A 14,791-nucleotide genomic window follows, 5' to 3' on the forward strand; every position below is an offset into this window, starting at 1 on the left:
ATGCGAAACTTGACACTATGTGTCGAGGATGTAGCGGGAAATTTTTGACACTTTCTATTGCCACAACTAGCGCAGGGCAGACGGTAAATCCGTTTCGGCCGGAAAGGTTTGCCAGCACGCCCTCATGACCAACGAATATCAATTAAAAACTTTCCGGTTTGACACGTGCCGTCCAAAACTGAAGGACAACGGTTTAAAGGTTGTGTTTAGATTGATTTATTCGTGGAAATGTTTACCAAGAGGCCAATTTAACTTCGAGCATGGACAACTTGCAACGACACCAAAATTCGCTTTTTGTTGTTTAAATGCGTATATAATATGAATATTTAGTTGTGTCTGATCATATAGAATCTACTCTGAACGTATGTCAAACAAGTAAGAAGAATATCCATATCCCCTATAACGACACACATGGACTTAATGTTCTACACTATCTGGGATTTAGAATGCGGCATTTTTTCGATAGAAAGCTGTTTGAACAAATGAAGTAACAACACTTTCTCTGACACGTTATAAGAGTATTTTGTTTAACCGAAGTGGTTAAATGTAGCCGTTGTGAGCGTTAGTGCTTTCACACTTGTACTAAATAAAAAACGGTTTGTATCAGCAAGCACGTTTTAAAGGTTACTGTATTAAGCTTCGGGTGCCTTCGACTGATATACGTTTATCAAGTTACCACAAAGATCAATCTCCTTGCAACGAACACACAGTGTGACTGACTCTCAATATCACAAAATTTCCGTCGTGGCGCCAGGACGCATCGCTTGTGCCCAGGCTCCGTATTTTGGTTCCACACCTGGATGCGGTGACAGCTGATGCATCGGTCAGGTCAACTGGGTGGAGGCTAAAGCAACAAAAACTAAAATGCGACACACGTTTGTCCAAGAGATACGAAAGAGGCAATAATTGTCATCATTGTCAATTATGCACTCCACAAAGTTTGTATGGTGACATATTTACGTGTTTGGAAGTCAACAGGTCGTTTTCTCTATTCTTTATTGCCATCGCGCGGTTGATGGTATTTTTAATTTTGTCCGCTATGCTCGCAAATGAGTTGATTTTTTTTTCGCTAAAAAGCTATTGACACCAACTCATACACCAATAGGAAAGCTAATCAGTTTTCCTGCCCGGGATAACCTAATGGGCTCGAATCCAAGTGCGGTTAAAAGTGGTACGACTCATCAGGATTCATTAGAGCGAAATTCGTCTTTATTAAGGCCATGCTTGGGTATTTTACACAAATCCAGTGAAGTATTTCACAACTATTTCATGTGAATAATTGACATGAAACTACTTGTTACATTTAATAAATAACGCTGGTTGTTTTGCGGCTCGACCCGCTTGGTGTTCTTCACCAACTACGGCCTACAGTATATGAATAAACACCACTTACACTGTAACATTAAGGAAGACTTGTGTTGCGTATTGGTTTGTTTGCGTCGAACGTGGTTCCTCTCAGTTAGAGAGTGATAATAATCATTCGTATTTCGAAATGATTTTGGTAGTATTATTTTTGTTTATCTAAATCTATACCTATGAAATTGTTGTCTCATCGGCATTTTTGAGCTTCGAATAACGTGTTTCCATGCAAGTGGCGAAAACTTGTAAAGTTGGCGCATTGTTTAAAACCTTGTTTATTTCATCACATATGGTCCTTTATGTCGAATTATTTTAAAACTTAAGAACGGTATTATCTAACCTTGATTCGAAAGGCGCGAGGTTCGGTGTCCACCAGAGATACGAGAGTATGGTAAAGACACAGCTACAAGCTTTGATCAGATTCTGACATCGCAAGCAAACGTAAAAATGGCGCTTTTCCACACAACGACATGAAAGCGATTCGAGATCTCGAAGCAATATTGGCTCGACGCACGTCTGCGGCAAGTCCCGATAGACGCCGGGACCAAAATATTTAGATTCACGGGCGATGGGGCGCGAAGCGGTTATGGCCATAAAAGTGGGTGTTTCGAATCAATTATCTAATCGGCCTGAAAACGTATCGGCTCTCTGATGCTTTCGCAAGCATCGGCACGCGACCCACGTTCGACGTCATGGAATCGGAATGGATCGCGGGACTGACTGCGGGGAGAGATTAAATCGAAGCCGAGCGCAGGTGAATGTGGGGGGTGGCGCGCATTGAGGGCAACTGGTTGAATCAAAACAGCCTGTCGCAACGGGCAATTACATAGTATCTCGCGCCCTACCTCCAGCGCATAGAGAGCCCTTAGTTCTCGGGGTCTTCGCACTTTGAGACACATTTACTGGATAATAAGCAGTTCTGTTAATAATTGCGCTTTTTTGATTGGAGGACTTATCTAAGTACATATGTTATTTTCCGAGACGTTTGCTACTTAGATACTTTTCCCTACTATTCTCGATAAACGTGCCAAGAGGTGTGCGATATCTGTTGAAATACATTCCAAGCTGCACCTTTCAAGTCGACCAGTTACAAGCTTTGTTATACAAAACATGCATTGTCCCTCTGGATCGAATTGTGTCGCTGTTTGAACTTGTTAGGACGGCTTTGGATCCACACGCCACACGCATTCCATAGAAATCGCGTGACAACAGCTGGAAGGCGAGGCCGAACGCGATTTCTCGGTCGGATCCTTTTGTCTGAGTGCCGCAAATTAGTTAAGAAGCAGCGCGAGCGCGTGTGGCATTGGCCACGACGACTGTATTGCTCTTCGCATCATTGAACCGCGACGCGTGCCAGAGCGCTCGGAATAAAGCCCGACTTTCACTCACAACAACGCCGCCCACGGCCGTCACGAAATTCGCAACTGATTGATCTTCGCAAACACAGACGAGCGTTTAAGATTTATTAATTAATTATTGCGCGATCGCTCGGAGAAAGTCTCCAACGCGAAAAAAAGGGGTGATGGGCGTAGGGTTGCTTAGGTCTACCCTTTTCTTTAGCACGTCCCCACAAGGTCGAGGGGCGCCCTTGGGCCACCGGGCGCCGAATGTTATTAATTTTGCGCATCATTTGTCTGATGTGAACCGGCACGCGTGAGGCAACTTGCTTGTTTTGATCATTTCGCGTCGTCTGAGACTCCATCACCCCAAAAACCCTGACCGACTTTTGTTTGGGCCGAAAAGGGTGGGAGAAGACAGACCGAGGACTGGCATACAGGGCGCAGAAGGTTGCCTTTCTTCGAGATTGAATGTCGACCTAGACAACGGGCCAGTAAGCATCACCTGGGCGCCGTAACCCAAGACGCGGCCGGCGGGGATGGTTACGACTTTCACTGACAAACTGCAGGTGTTCGAGCGGGCGGAGTAGAATCAAACGATCTTTCTGCCAGTGAAAGGCAAAACAACGACAGACAAAGACTCAGTACTTGGCGATTCTTTTGCCGTCACAGTCCGAAGAAAGCGAACCTAAACATCTTTCCTCGGTGGTTTGTGCAGCTTTTTTTCGTTCCAAAACACGACTTACTGCGGTGCGGTCGGGAGAGTAAACCCATAGATGTAGGGGAGCCTTGTGTCGCTTTTGACTCGCCCGGAGACGTAACAAGGCTTATCGTCGGGATGCGGTGGCGCTGTTATCTCGTTCTGGTGGAAACGGTTAAAAATGATCGTTTCCGCTTAAAATTTTCCGAGTAAGAGTCCTGCAAATGTTGATAAACTTGCCAGTTTTCCTTTGCAGATTTTATTGTTTTGCAACCACTTTATTTGTACCTAATTACAATGTCTTACAAGGCTATAAAAATGCTTTCATTTTTATCACAAAAGGATTTCAAACAACTTAAGTAAGAAAACTGTGTCGCGTGTTTTCTACGTTGAAAAGAGAGCGTAGTGGGTAAAACACACAACGATTTGTACGTTCTCCATTAGGACCAGGTGCAAGTTAACCGTGTTGCAACGGCTGACTAGCAGTCATCTTTGTTTTAATATCTAATTGACGGTCATAAGGAGGCACTACATCACTTTGACAGGCCAACAATCAGTCGAAACCAGTCAAGGAGCGGTCAGGGCTTGGTGTCTCGATACCAATGCTAAAAAAAATTGAACCCAAGAGTAAACCGGTCGGGGCAACAAAGGATCTCTTTGGTAGAATGTTGTGGACACGGTCGTTTGATATCTGGCTTCTCGTTAAGGGGCAATGTTTCAATTTGTTTTACCGGGGTCCGGTATTTCGCTACCAACCTGCGTTTCTGTCTTTGCGATCTTCAACTGACCGCAAAGGGGTGAGATATATATAGAACCCAAAGTTGATTTTCAGCCGCGTGACCGACGCCATTTGGCGCATGATTGAGTAAAGTTATAAATGGCTTAACCATAAATCAATTACAGTCCAAATATGATAATTTATTTTTGGGCTGTAATGACGCACAAAGAAACGCAACAGAGCGCGCTGCAATGCGAGGAACAAAATACCATCCCCAAGCATTGACCAATCAACTGGAATAAATGTCAAATTGAAATTATACCATTTAATGTTCAATCGGTGCCAGTACGTTGTAAGGGACAGTGACGTTGTACTACCACGAACGCACTTGTTTTCTTCAAAACAAAATATTACATTTACATTTAACACTACATTATTTTTTGACGTGCGAAAATGTACAGTTTGGGTTGAGGGGTACGACTTGTTACACTGCAAAAGGATGGTTAAACCTGTGACATAGAACCTAAACCACGGACACGACATCGAGTCAGTAGTTGACTAAACGGCTTCACGCATCCCGTCCGGTGTCAATCAACGCTCTTCGATCTTGTTCAGGGGCACCTAGTTCCACCACGTGCGTATGTATTGGATGTTAACGACTATCGCCGGTACTGCGGGCCCAACACTTAACTGCACGGATGTTATGCCAAAAAATATTTGCCCTTGGACCTAATTGCTCTTTCTAGCTTCGATTCAACGTAAAAACTGAGCTACGGAAAGAAAAATTGTCGCAATTTCTTGGAAAATAATCTAGAAATGACAGTTTATGTTCATGACGCGGAAGTTTCGTTCTATTTCGACACCACGCGATTCGGATGTACACCGAAGCGACACCTTCCCTAACGAGCCCTTATGTTTCGAGGAACGCAGCGTTTTGGGTCAATTTTATGCTGAATACCCTCAAAGTGTGTTTTGGCCCGCTTCCACATCAAACGTCACTTTGTTTGACTTCAGGTGGGTGTAAAATGAGAAGGAGAAAACTGGTTCGTTGGAAATATTGGTTTCTCTTTTGATTTATAGGAAAGGTTGACTCGGTTCGATTAAAGAGCAGAACTCATGTTTTTACCAAAATATCAACTCCACAAACTTCACTGAATTTAAGAATAAAAACTAACTTCTATATCAGATTGGGGTAATTTTCAGTTACAACTGCAGTAGAACCCGGTTATTATCCGGATTTGGTTTATGCGAAACTTCGCCTAATCCGGACAAACTTGTTGAAGAAATCGAATCCGGGTGAACCGAGTTTTATTTTATACATGGTTGCAACCCGGCAGTGGATCTGCAGAGGGACCCATAGAGTATTTTGGAGCTGTTGCTCACTCGTCTCACTGAACTGGCAGCAAGGCAAGGCCCTTGACGGGACAAAGGACAGGAAACGTTCGGTTTTCCGTCTCACTTACGAGAGCATTTCCGCAAAACAACTCGCGCCCACGTTCGACAACAAACAATCCTTATAAGTCTGACGCGTGGCCACGCAGTTCTAGGTACAGGGCACTGCAGCTGTTTTTAGGGGTACGTGAGATGCTTGATTGAACTATCGTGGCTTTGGCAGCTCACTCGCGGTTGCTTTCCTTCAAAGCCGGGGATGTAAAATTGGATCAAATGGGATTGGTTCCGCGGTGCTGGGGCGAAAAAACATTACGAGTTGCAAATTCAACATTCTCGTGAATGAAGTGACCTTCAAGGCCAAGGTCTATTTTAATTTGAATCGAATATTTCTATTCAAGGATGGCCTGTATTTGAATGCATCAAAAACGTTTGAAGTTCGAAATTCATCTCATGTAAATGATCCTCATAGAGATTCAAAGTAGAATGGCAATCTTCTATGTAGAGTTATAGCACATGTCAACAATGCTTTGCAGAAACGATTCTTTAGGGGTGTGGAATGCCACATAGTTCGTACGTATATTCATTTACCTCTTGATATATGTTTGTGTCCCTGAGTCTTAAGGCTTTATTATCCAGTTCGATACTTTTACTTCAGTTACGAACCGAAACATCACCTGAGAAATAAACATCACAGTTCGAATCCAACTACGATGCGTCAACGCGCCGGAAACAGTACGGCAGCGGCACTTTTTTGCGGTTTTGTCTGTTATTCCCCAAACACGGTTGCAGCCAATTACCTATTCATGAGCGCTCGACCGGAGGTAGTGATACCTGTTGATAAACTTTACACGCCAGTAGGCCGGTTGTTGCCAACAGCAAGCGTTAAAACAGTCCTCAGGTCACCGCACATGGCCGCACCGTCTCATCCCAACGTAATTCACCACTCCCACGCTGCACTTCACACATGACCTTGTGGTTGTCACGCGCAAATATTACGGCCGACCCCGGAACATTTTACCGAGAATTTTAAAGTCGTGCTGGTGTGTGCGTCGCTTTCCATTCTCATATTCCTAGTGATGTCCTTTTATTCCACTTGGATTTTCAACGACCATCCTAAAACTATCACGTAATACTCGTATGGTAGTTTTAAGTAAGCGGTCAAATGTTATCAAAAGTTTCTCCTCACAAAATTCGAGCAAGAAATCCACTTCTTCCTAAACAAGTTATGTTCAGCCTGGATGGCTGCTAAAAGTAAACAAAAGGCTTAACCTTGAAAGGTTGCTCTTCAAAACAAACTAACGTCGAAACAGGACGTGTAAATGTTGGATAATATGTGGATAAAAGCAACGAATTGGCCCCGATTTTTGTTCTCCGTTTTGCCTGACATCTTCACAAATCAATCAGTTTGAAATGTTACGGTGCACACAGAGTAGTCAACAGCAATATATCATGGTAGCTACGACCTGTTGAAAATCAAGTACTCCACTCCGAAGTTTGTTTGAAGTTCATTGTGGTCACCGCCCCTAGCCGGACAACAACCCATTGCAGTAGTACAAAAACAAAGATTTTTAAACAAAACCATGGTGGCCCACGAACAGCGTCAAGTGCAACGAATGACCGTGGAAACCCAAGGCCCAAAATGAGCCCTGGGCAACGCTGCTGTCCATGAACTCTTTAGTAGATGGGCGTTGATAAGGATGTGCAACATTGTAACTCTTTTGACCCCGCGTTATCATGGAACCATCGACATTTAGCGGGGTCTGGTCCAAGTCACGGGTCGAAAGTGTATCCACTTGGGCTGAGCGCCGGGAGCAGTTCTTGCATTCTGGGGTTTATCGCGGACGAACTGGAAATGTTCTTGAGTCTTGAGTCACGGCTTCTAGCGAACTTGGGCTGTGGATTTGCCACCCCGGTTCGCTTGACTAAGACCGATGAAACCGCACATCAATTAAGGAGTGCCGCAACATTTCAACGGTTGCTGTTCGGGGACAGTTCTTCGAAACAAACGATATTATTTGGTCCTCGAAACCCACGTTGTAGGAAGAAATGCGTTGGATGCTTGACACAAATAATACTGACCTTTCTTCAATTTCAACTTTAAAAAGATTATGAAATCAATTTAAAACGTAATACCGTAAAGCTCGTAACCATCACTTGTGACAAAAAATTAATCAGTTTTTTTGGCATGCTGTTGTACGTTTTTCGTGTATGGAGCGATATTAAAAAGAACAAATTACGGTGCAGTGCAGATTGGGCGCTTACAGTGTTTCGATCAAAAATTAAATTAATATCAACGGTAACCAACAGATATGCATGCAGTCCACCTACAGCCTGGCGAACTAAAACTGTACAACCGCGGCCTAAAGAGCTATCACCAAAAGGCACCCGTTGATAGCTCAAATCCATTGCCACAAATCAAACCCAAAAAGCGTTTTGAGGGTGAAAGGCAAGTGGTGCTTTCTCCTTCCAATGTTAGTGAAGCGTTCATTCACCCTAGAGCGGAGGGCTTGATGCCTGCCATGTCGAAAGCCAGAAACGTTATAGCTTCAATGTTGCAAGTCGATGCCCCGTCAGTGAGACGTGAACTGGGGGCGTGTAGTAGGGGTCCACTGGGGCTCAGCAGTCGGTCGCGGGTATATAGACGTCGGGCTTTGGGATATAGGTGTCAGTTGGGACAGAATAACATGCTGTAACAATACAAGTCGGCATGATGAAGTGAGATGAAACCATATATATTTCTAAACATTTTATGAGGGATTGGTAGCAAAGGAACACCAAAGAGCATTTTTAAATTTACACCAAGAGCGAATTTCAAACAGTTGTACTTCTACGGGCAGATCTCAAACGTAGATTTAATTATAATTTTGCATTTCGGAGTCCATTTTTTCAAATTAAGTTACAACGAAGATCAAAGGCGCATCGATTTCGACATGAGTCTCGGAACCTCAGTGATCGTTCCGCGGAGAGAGGGAGGCGCAATCCCCGCTATGGACTACATGGAAAGACGGTCTTCTGCTTGCTCTACTACAAGTAATATGTCACCTATTTCCGACCCGCCGTCTCTGTCTAGTCCTGGCAACTGGACAAATTCTAGTTACGCGCAGCAAGCAACTGCACGGGACATGGTTTACCCACACAAGTAAGTCTTTATTTCATTGTTAGTGTTTGTCATTGCGAATTCATAAATGTTGGCAGTAATGGAATCAAGTCGGTCAACAAACCAATTATCGCGTGACTAATTTTTAGTCGTTTCTGTAGAATGACAGGGAAATTAAAAATATGTATTAAATTTTGTACTGTTATTATTTTTATTGACGTACTGGGTATTTTCTTCACCAGTATATCCAGCAATCTATCGACCACAATAGGATCTTCCGATGATCCCGGGGATTGGCCAAGATCCATGTCTAAAAAATCGCCCGCAGGATTTTCCATCTCACATCAAAATGAAGTAAGCAGCATCAACAAGACACAAGGATTAGTCAACATATTTTTGTACAAAAAAACGCAATGCCACTTGTTTTATTGGTTGTTAAAAAAGTATTTAATGGTTCAGGAATTCGCAAGAAGCATGTATAGTATAGCAGCAAAGGTTTATTCAAGCAGAAACAAATATCGTCAACCCCAATATATATTATCATTTTTGAGCTATAAAAAATGTAGGAGATTATTGGTTGAATAAAAGTTTGTAGCAGTGACACTTATTTTTCAGTTTTGCAATTTTCACCCTTCGCCACCACGGGAGGGCGACAAAAACATTCATTCAAACTTGTGGAATGGGGGTTTGTACCAACCTAATACATACGGCGGTGGTTACAGTGTTTCGCCAGCAAATGTCTTCTCTTCGTCGTCGAGCATCTCCAAGTAAGTTTGTTTGATTTATTGGCATTTTTTAACGCACGATCTTTGCCTTGCACCGAGTGTTGGCGTAATATAAACGTTTATTTATCCCTATGATGATAAACCCTGTAGTTGTTAAGATAACCTTTAATAAGTTTCAATGCGTTGCGCCAACTCGTATATTTTAAATAAATTCTAATTTAGAATTCAGGTAAGTTTTAGTTACCTGATCAATCAACGTTCAAAATATATGGACCCATAAGTCAAAGCAACACCTGCGATGAAGTAAGAACCCCAATTGCAACATGCCGTGCGGTACGAGAGGGTCTCCCGCACTTAACCTTGCAAACAAGCGTTCCCGATCTAGGTTTCCGTCGGCCACTGTCAGGTCGTTGTTGTTGTTGTAGAAAACATGTCCCGACGCTGTTGTCACTACCACAGTTACAAAAAATATCAATATCGTTATGTGATAACTTACAACAAAAGAAATTATCGTATAAAATAAGTTTTTTTTTTTAATTCGGAGCATACCAAGTCGAAACCAAGATTTAAAATCAAAACGTTATGCTTCTGACGAAGCAAATCGCGACGCACAGAACGTCCGAAAACAGGAAAAGCCAACCCTTCAAAACAAACTGTTTCTACCACGGTCAGTTGACTCTCACACACACAGTAGCTAACCAAAAAGAGGAAAACATATCTCGGGATCAAAACAGAGATTAACGCGGTTGACAGCTGGTTTCAATCCTTTTCACATGTAGTTAAACAATGGTTAACAAAAACCATGTTTTTTGCAGCACCACGTCTCCTCTCGATTTTAGCCGCAAGAGAGCGCAGTCGGTCACATCAACACCAAATCAAGATGTTGCAATGACCGCCACCAAGCGACGAAGCTGCGAGTTTCCGAATGGTTTAAGCAAAATGGTGCATCCTTCGTCACCGACCAATGGTGGCACTGGCGCCACTTCGGCTGCCCAGGGTCAAGGATCCGATGGTGGGAACGTCGTAACACATATGAGAGATTCGCAAGTTTACGTCCCAGCTGGTATGCATTAGTGATGCACCGAAACAGCATTTTTTTTATTCGGTCGAAACCGAATGTTCGGCAAAATTTGCCGAATAAATTCGGCCGAATAAACCGAAACTATAATTTTGGTATCCATCTCTTTAAACGCAATAAATTTAAACAAAACATGTGCTGGATTGGATCTAATCCTATCATACAGCCTTTAAATGGCACTTAAAGAATAACCTCGACTGCTGTACCAACCGCTTAAAGTTGATTTTCATCATTTCGGTGACAATAAACAAATAAAACGAACACATTAGAACAGTTTGAACAATAATTCTAACCTACACTAAACTTTGCGTATCAGTGTTGCATGCAGTAAAAAATTTTCGGTTTCGGCCGAACTTTGCAAAAATATTCGGCTGAAACCAAATAATTATGAAAACCCTAGTTTCCGCCTAATAAATTCGGCAAACCGAACTTTCGGTGCATCCCTAGTAAGCGTAACAATTCCGAGGATATTTAATTGCAGCTTAAAAAAAAGTTTTGTAACACAATGGGTATAAAATGAAAACAAATGTTTACGCATCAGTTCGGTTATTGGTCAGTGGTTTTCACAAAATCTTTTCGAGTTACATTAAAGACTTATGAATAATAACACAAGTCCAACACCGTATATCAAAGCAATTTTCTTCGATAACGGATTATTGTGCACAGGAAAGTTGTCGCACTTGGCTTGCTCGACGTTGGCATTATATTTGTTACATGTATTCATCACAAACTGGCTTTTAATAATGATTTTGTAATTTCACCAGACCTAAAAATGTGGAGCAATCAGAATGTTCGCCAGTGGGTTGCTTGGGTTTCGAAAGAATATCAGTTACCGGAATTGGATGTAGAATTGTTTGCGGGCATCGACGGCGTCAAACTCAACAAAATGACATTCAAAGAATTTAAAAGAATCCTTGCTCCCGGGGGGAACGCAGAGGTTCTCTGGAATCATTTGAAGTTTCTGAGAAAAGGTTGGGATTATGAATATTAAATAAAAAACGGTTTTGTGGTAATATGTGTTGCAATTATAATTGCGAAAGTTGGATCAAAGTTTATTGCGACATTTGTTTATATTTTTTTTGTAAAGAATATGTTTCTTTTCACTTATACGTTTGTTTTACATACATTTTGCTTGATATTCGACAAAAATTATACGATTGGTAATTCTGTTCATTAGTAATTAACATTCAGTCCATACGTTTGCTTAAAAAAGTCTCCGATTCTATTTTGACTTTAGTCGTGTTATCTATTGAATTTCCTAATTCGTAAAATAATTTTGATAGCTCGGCAAACGTCTTATTGTGTCGGAGTGTGACTTCATTAAAGAAACTTAAACACAAACCCTTTCTCCAATGGTAAACAAAAGTTTTCCCAGGCAATCGTCACTCGCCCTCTCCGAAGGCCGAAGATGACTCGATCCGTTCGAAAGTCGACGAAAGTTCGCCTGCAAAGATCGAAGGTTAGATCAGCAGACAGATAATTGGGTTGAAGGGTTAAGGACACGGTTGTCGTGTTGTTTCAAACACTTTGCAAAAACATACTTCCTAAGCACCACAAGACCATGTACTCACCGCCGACGTGGACTTACGGCTCGCTGTTTTTATTTCGTTTCATTTTGTTTTTTTACGTCTGGGATCAAAGGTCGGCATAGGGCGGTTGATGGCGTAGATATTATCTTTACTCACCAGGGTGAAATGTTAAGTTTGCTGATGTACTGAAATACCCATAGGCGGCCAGAACCAACAGACAACAGATAGGCATCTGCCCATGGTCAAGTGCTGTCTCGGTCTTTTTAATTCATTTCTTCGCAGAATTTCGCCACAAGTGGTGATTAGGCACGTTTGCGCTACGCTCCTTTGCCTGTAATTCCCCTCCCGTTTAACCGAACACAAGTTTTGTTAAAGGTTAATCATTCTACAAGTGTGTTGTGGTGGCCAGTTAATGTGCGGTTTTCCTGTGCAAATAAACTTGCGTTTTAAATTGCAGATACGTACAGCATACTTGGACCGCTCTGCACGAAGCTCAGTAAGCAAGGTAAGTCTATGAGTTTACCATAGAAAGTCGTGTACGTAACATTATATACCCGAGAAACTTATGCAGACATAAATGTAGTCACGTCTGGGAGTGTTTAGATCGAAATGAAACACATAGTTTCCAAAAACACCTATTAGAGTAAAATTTACTTAAAATCTTATAACCTATGTATGTATATACCTAACTCGATAAACTTTATAATTTTAACGGTACCTATGTCATTCTATTTCTTTTGTGCATTGCTTATCTGCGTATAGTTGTGTTTTTTGCGCAATATACACACGATTTGATTTATTATTTTTTCTTGTTTATTTGCGTCAGAACAAGTGTTTTTTTTCAAATAGGCGGCGGTCAGATTCAACTCTGGCAGTTCCTACTTGAGTTGCTCAGCGATTCCGTCAACTCGAGTTGTATCACGTGGGAGGGAACGGGCGGCGAATTCAAAATGGTGGATCCTGATGAAGTGGCTCGCCGCTGGGGGGAGAGAAAGAGCAAACCGAACATGAATTACGACAAACTCAGTCGTGCGTTGAGGTAATTTTGTATATAATAGTCGTATCCTGTTTTTTGATGTGCCTCTCTACTATGGAGCGGGGAAATTGATAATGTTACGTGGGAGAAAGTGCATTTAGTTTGTTAATTTTTACTAATGCAGTATTTATAGTTTAGCCACATTATGTTACAGATATTACTACGACAAGAACATAATGACCAAGGTTCATGGTAAAAGGTACGCGTACAAGTTCGATTTCCATGGGTTGGCGCAGGCAATTCAAGTCACTAACAGCACGGAACGATACGGCTACGCCTACACGCAGGTAATAAACATGTGATAAAAACTCACCAGTTGTTGCAATGGAAATCCATAAATCTTAAATCTGTTTTTTTTTAAATCAGCTTTTTGTGAATTTGGGGGGCAATGTAGGTCCTCTTTATAACATTGTGGGTTGTTCTGAATTTTTTTCGCCATGTGAATGTTGTCTCGGGTACTTATACTAAATCTATATACCTTTATACATAAGTTTTATTACGGTCGGAATATAACAGATATTTTTGTTACAGCCTGCAACGGGTTTGCCGTCCTACTCCGAGGCGCTTCACCAAATCAATTTTCAGCCCGTGGTTAACGGGACAAGCACGACACAGTGGTTTGCTGCCGCCGCAGCCGCCATTAACGGCCCCGCGGCGCCGTCTACCGGTTACAACGACTACTTTAACAATGCGCTAGGTAGCCACGCGGGCTACTACACACCAGAAGCTGTCGATACGACCTCGGTATCCAGCTATTCGTTTTCAAACCCGTTCCAGTACCACCAACAACACAGGGGACATTATCATGAGTACCAGCACAACCCAGCGTCAACCTTTCAACCGTACTCCTATGGCTCGCGTAATACTTCGAGTCAACGTCCATTCAAACCGCACTTTGAACATACTACCCCTTCCGTAGGACACTTAGGAATGTACTGAGTTTTTATTGCTATTGTAAAACAATAAATAGAGTTTGGTGTAAATTTGTAAAAATATGAGATGTTTTTTTTTGCTCACAAATACTGTGCAGATTACGAACAAGTTTTTGTGGCACAAATACACACCGTTTGTTCATCACATTAAACACAATACACATGTCCAAGCCAATCATAAAATGAAACTGTATAGCTAAAATTTTGATGCTTTTAAACCTTGAAAATTAACAGACGTTGGTACAGATTGCAGCCTTTTGCTCTATCGTTTGTTTTCCCTTTTTATTGGTAGTTGTGATATAGATTATTTGTTTGTATTCGCTGGACGAATAAAAATCAAATCGATCTCGGAGTCTGATATACGACCCGATTAGGTCTTTGTTTAGACTAGAAAAATGGTCATTTAATAACGACATATTTTTCACCGCTAAACCATATAAAACACCAAAAACATGTTTCTGGTAAGGAGAAAAGTACTATATAGTATCACGACGTGCTGTTTGTTTACAGTTAGAGGTGTGGGCCTAAATTAGCAGCAAAGAGGGCAACGTTGTTATTCAGTTGCAACTTAATGTTCCGTTATAAAAGGGCAGGCGGATACCTGTGCGACAACATGCTTTTGCATAGAACCGATCACGCGCCGTTCACGTGGTCGACGCGTGCTTATCGTGTTGTTCCGCCGTGACTAAGCAAAACACGCCTGACTCAAGAAAAAGCCTGAAGGGACTTTTTTCCCCTGGCTGTGCGTTTGTTTTTATTTATTGCCCCACTTTCTGGGTTATTCTCAGAAGTGAAAGCAAAAATCGTGCTGTGGACGTGTAGGACAGTAGAAGATTTCTTAAACTTTGTGCCGTTTTAAATGTTGAGTATAAAGCGACGTAAAAATTG

General features: G+C 42.0%; 1 protein-coding gene across 1 annotated transcript; it reads left to right on the forward strand.

Moving 5' to 3' along the window:
• Positions 1–8,190: 8,190 nt before the first annotated feature.
• LOC145898746 (uncharacterized) lies at positions 8,191–14,248 on the forward strand. The gene is made up of 10 exons (XM_082987331.1): positions 8,191–8,645; positions 8,846–8,957; positions 9,219–9,370; positions 10,144–10,391; positions 11,171–11,377; positions 11,782–11,865; positions 12,393–12,440; positions 12,785–12,974; positions 13,126–13,258; positions 13,503–14,248. Exons 1-10 carry the CDS (start codon positions 8,437–8,439, stop codon positions 13,908–13,910), a joined length of 1,791 nt encoding a protein of 596 aa, XP_082843457.1. The 5' UTR covers positions 8,191–8,436; the 3' UTR covers positions 13,911–14,248.
• The last annotated feature ends 543 nt before the right edge of the window (positions 14,249–14,791 follow it).

Source organism: Ascidia mentula, chromosome 4 (genome assembly GCF_947561715.1).
Source record: "Ascidia mentula chromosome 4, kaAscMent1.1, whole genome shotgun sequence".
Lineage (NCBI taxonomy): Eukaryota > Metazoa > Chordata > Ascidiacea > Phlebobranchia > Ascidiidae > Ascidia > Ascidia mentula.

Excerpts from the sequence above, each read along its gene's own strand:
- LOC145898746 (XM_082987331.1), top strand. The coding sequence starts at position 8,437 with ATGAGTCTCGGAACCTCAGTGATCGTTCCGCGGAGAGAGGGAGGCGCA. Across the intron at positions 8,958-9,218 it reads CCATCTCACATCAAAATGAA|TTTTGCAATTTTCACCCTTC; the intron begins GTAAGCAGCATC and ends CTTATTTTTCAG. Across the intron at positions 10,392-11,170 it reads GCAAGTTTACGTCCCAGCTG|ACCTAAAAATGTGGAGCAAT; the intron begins GTATGCATTAGT and ends TAATTTCACCAG.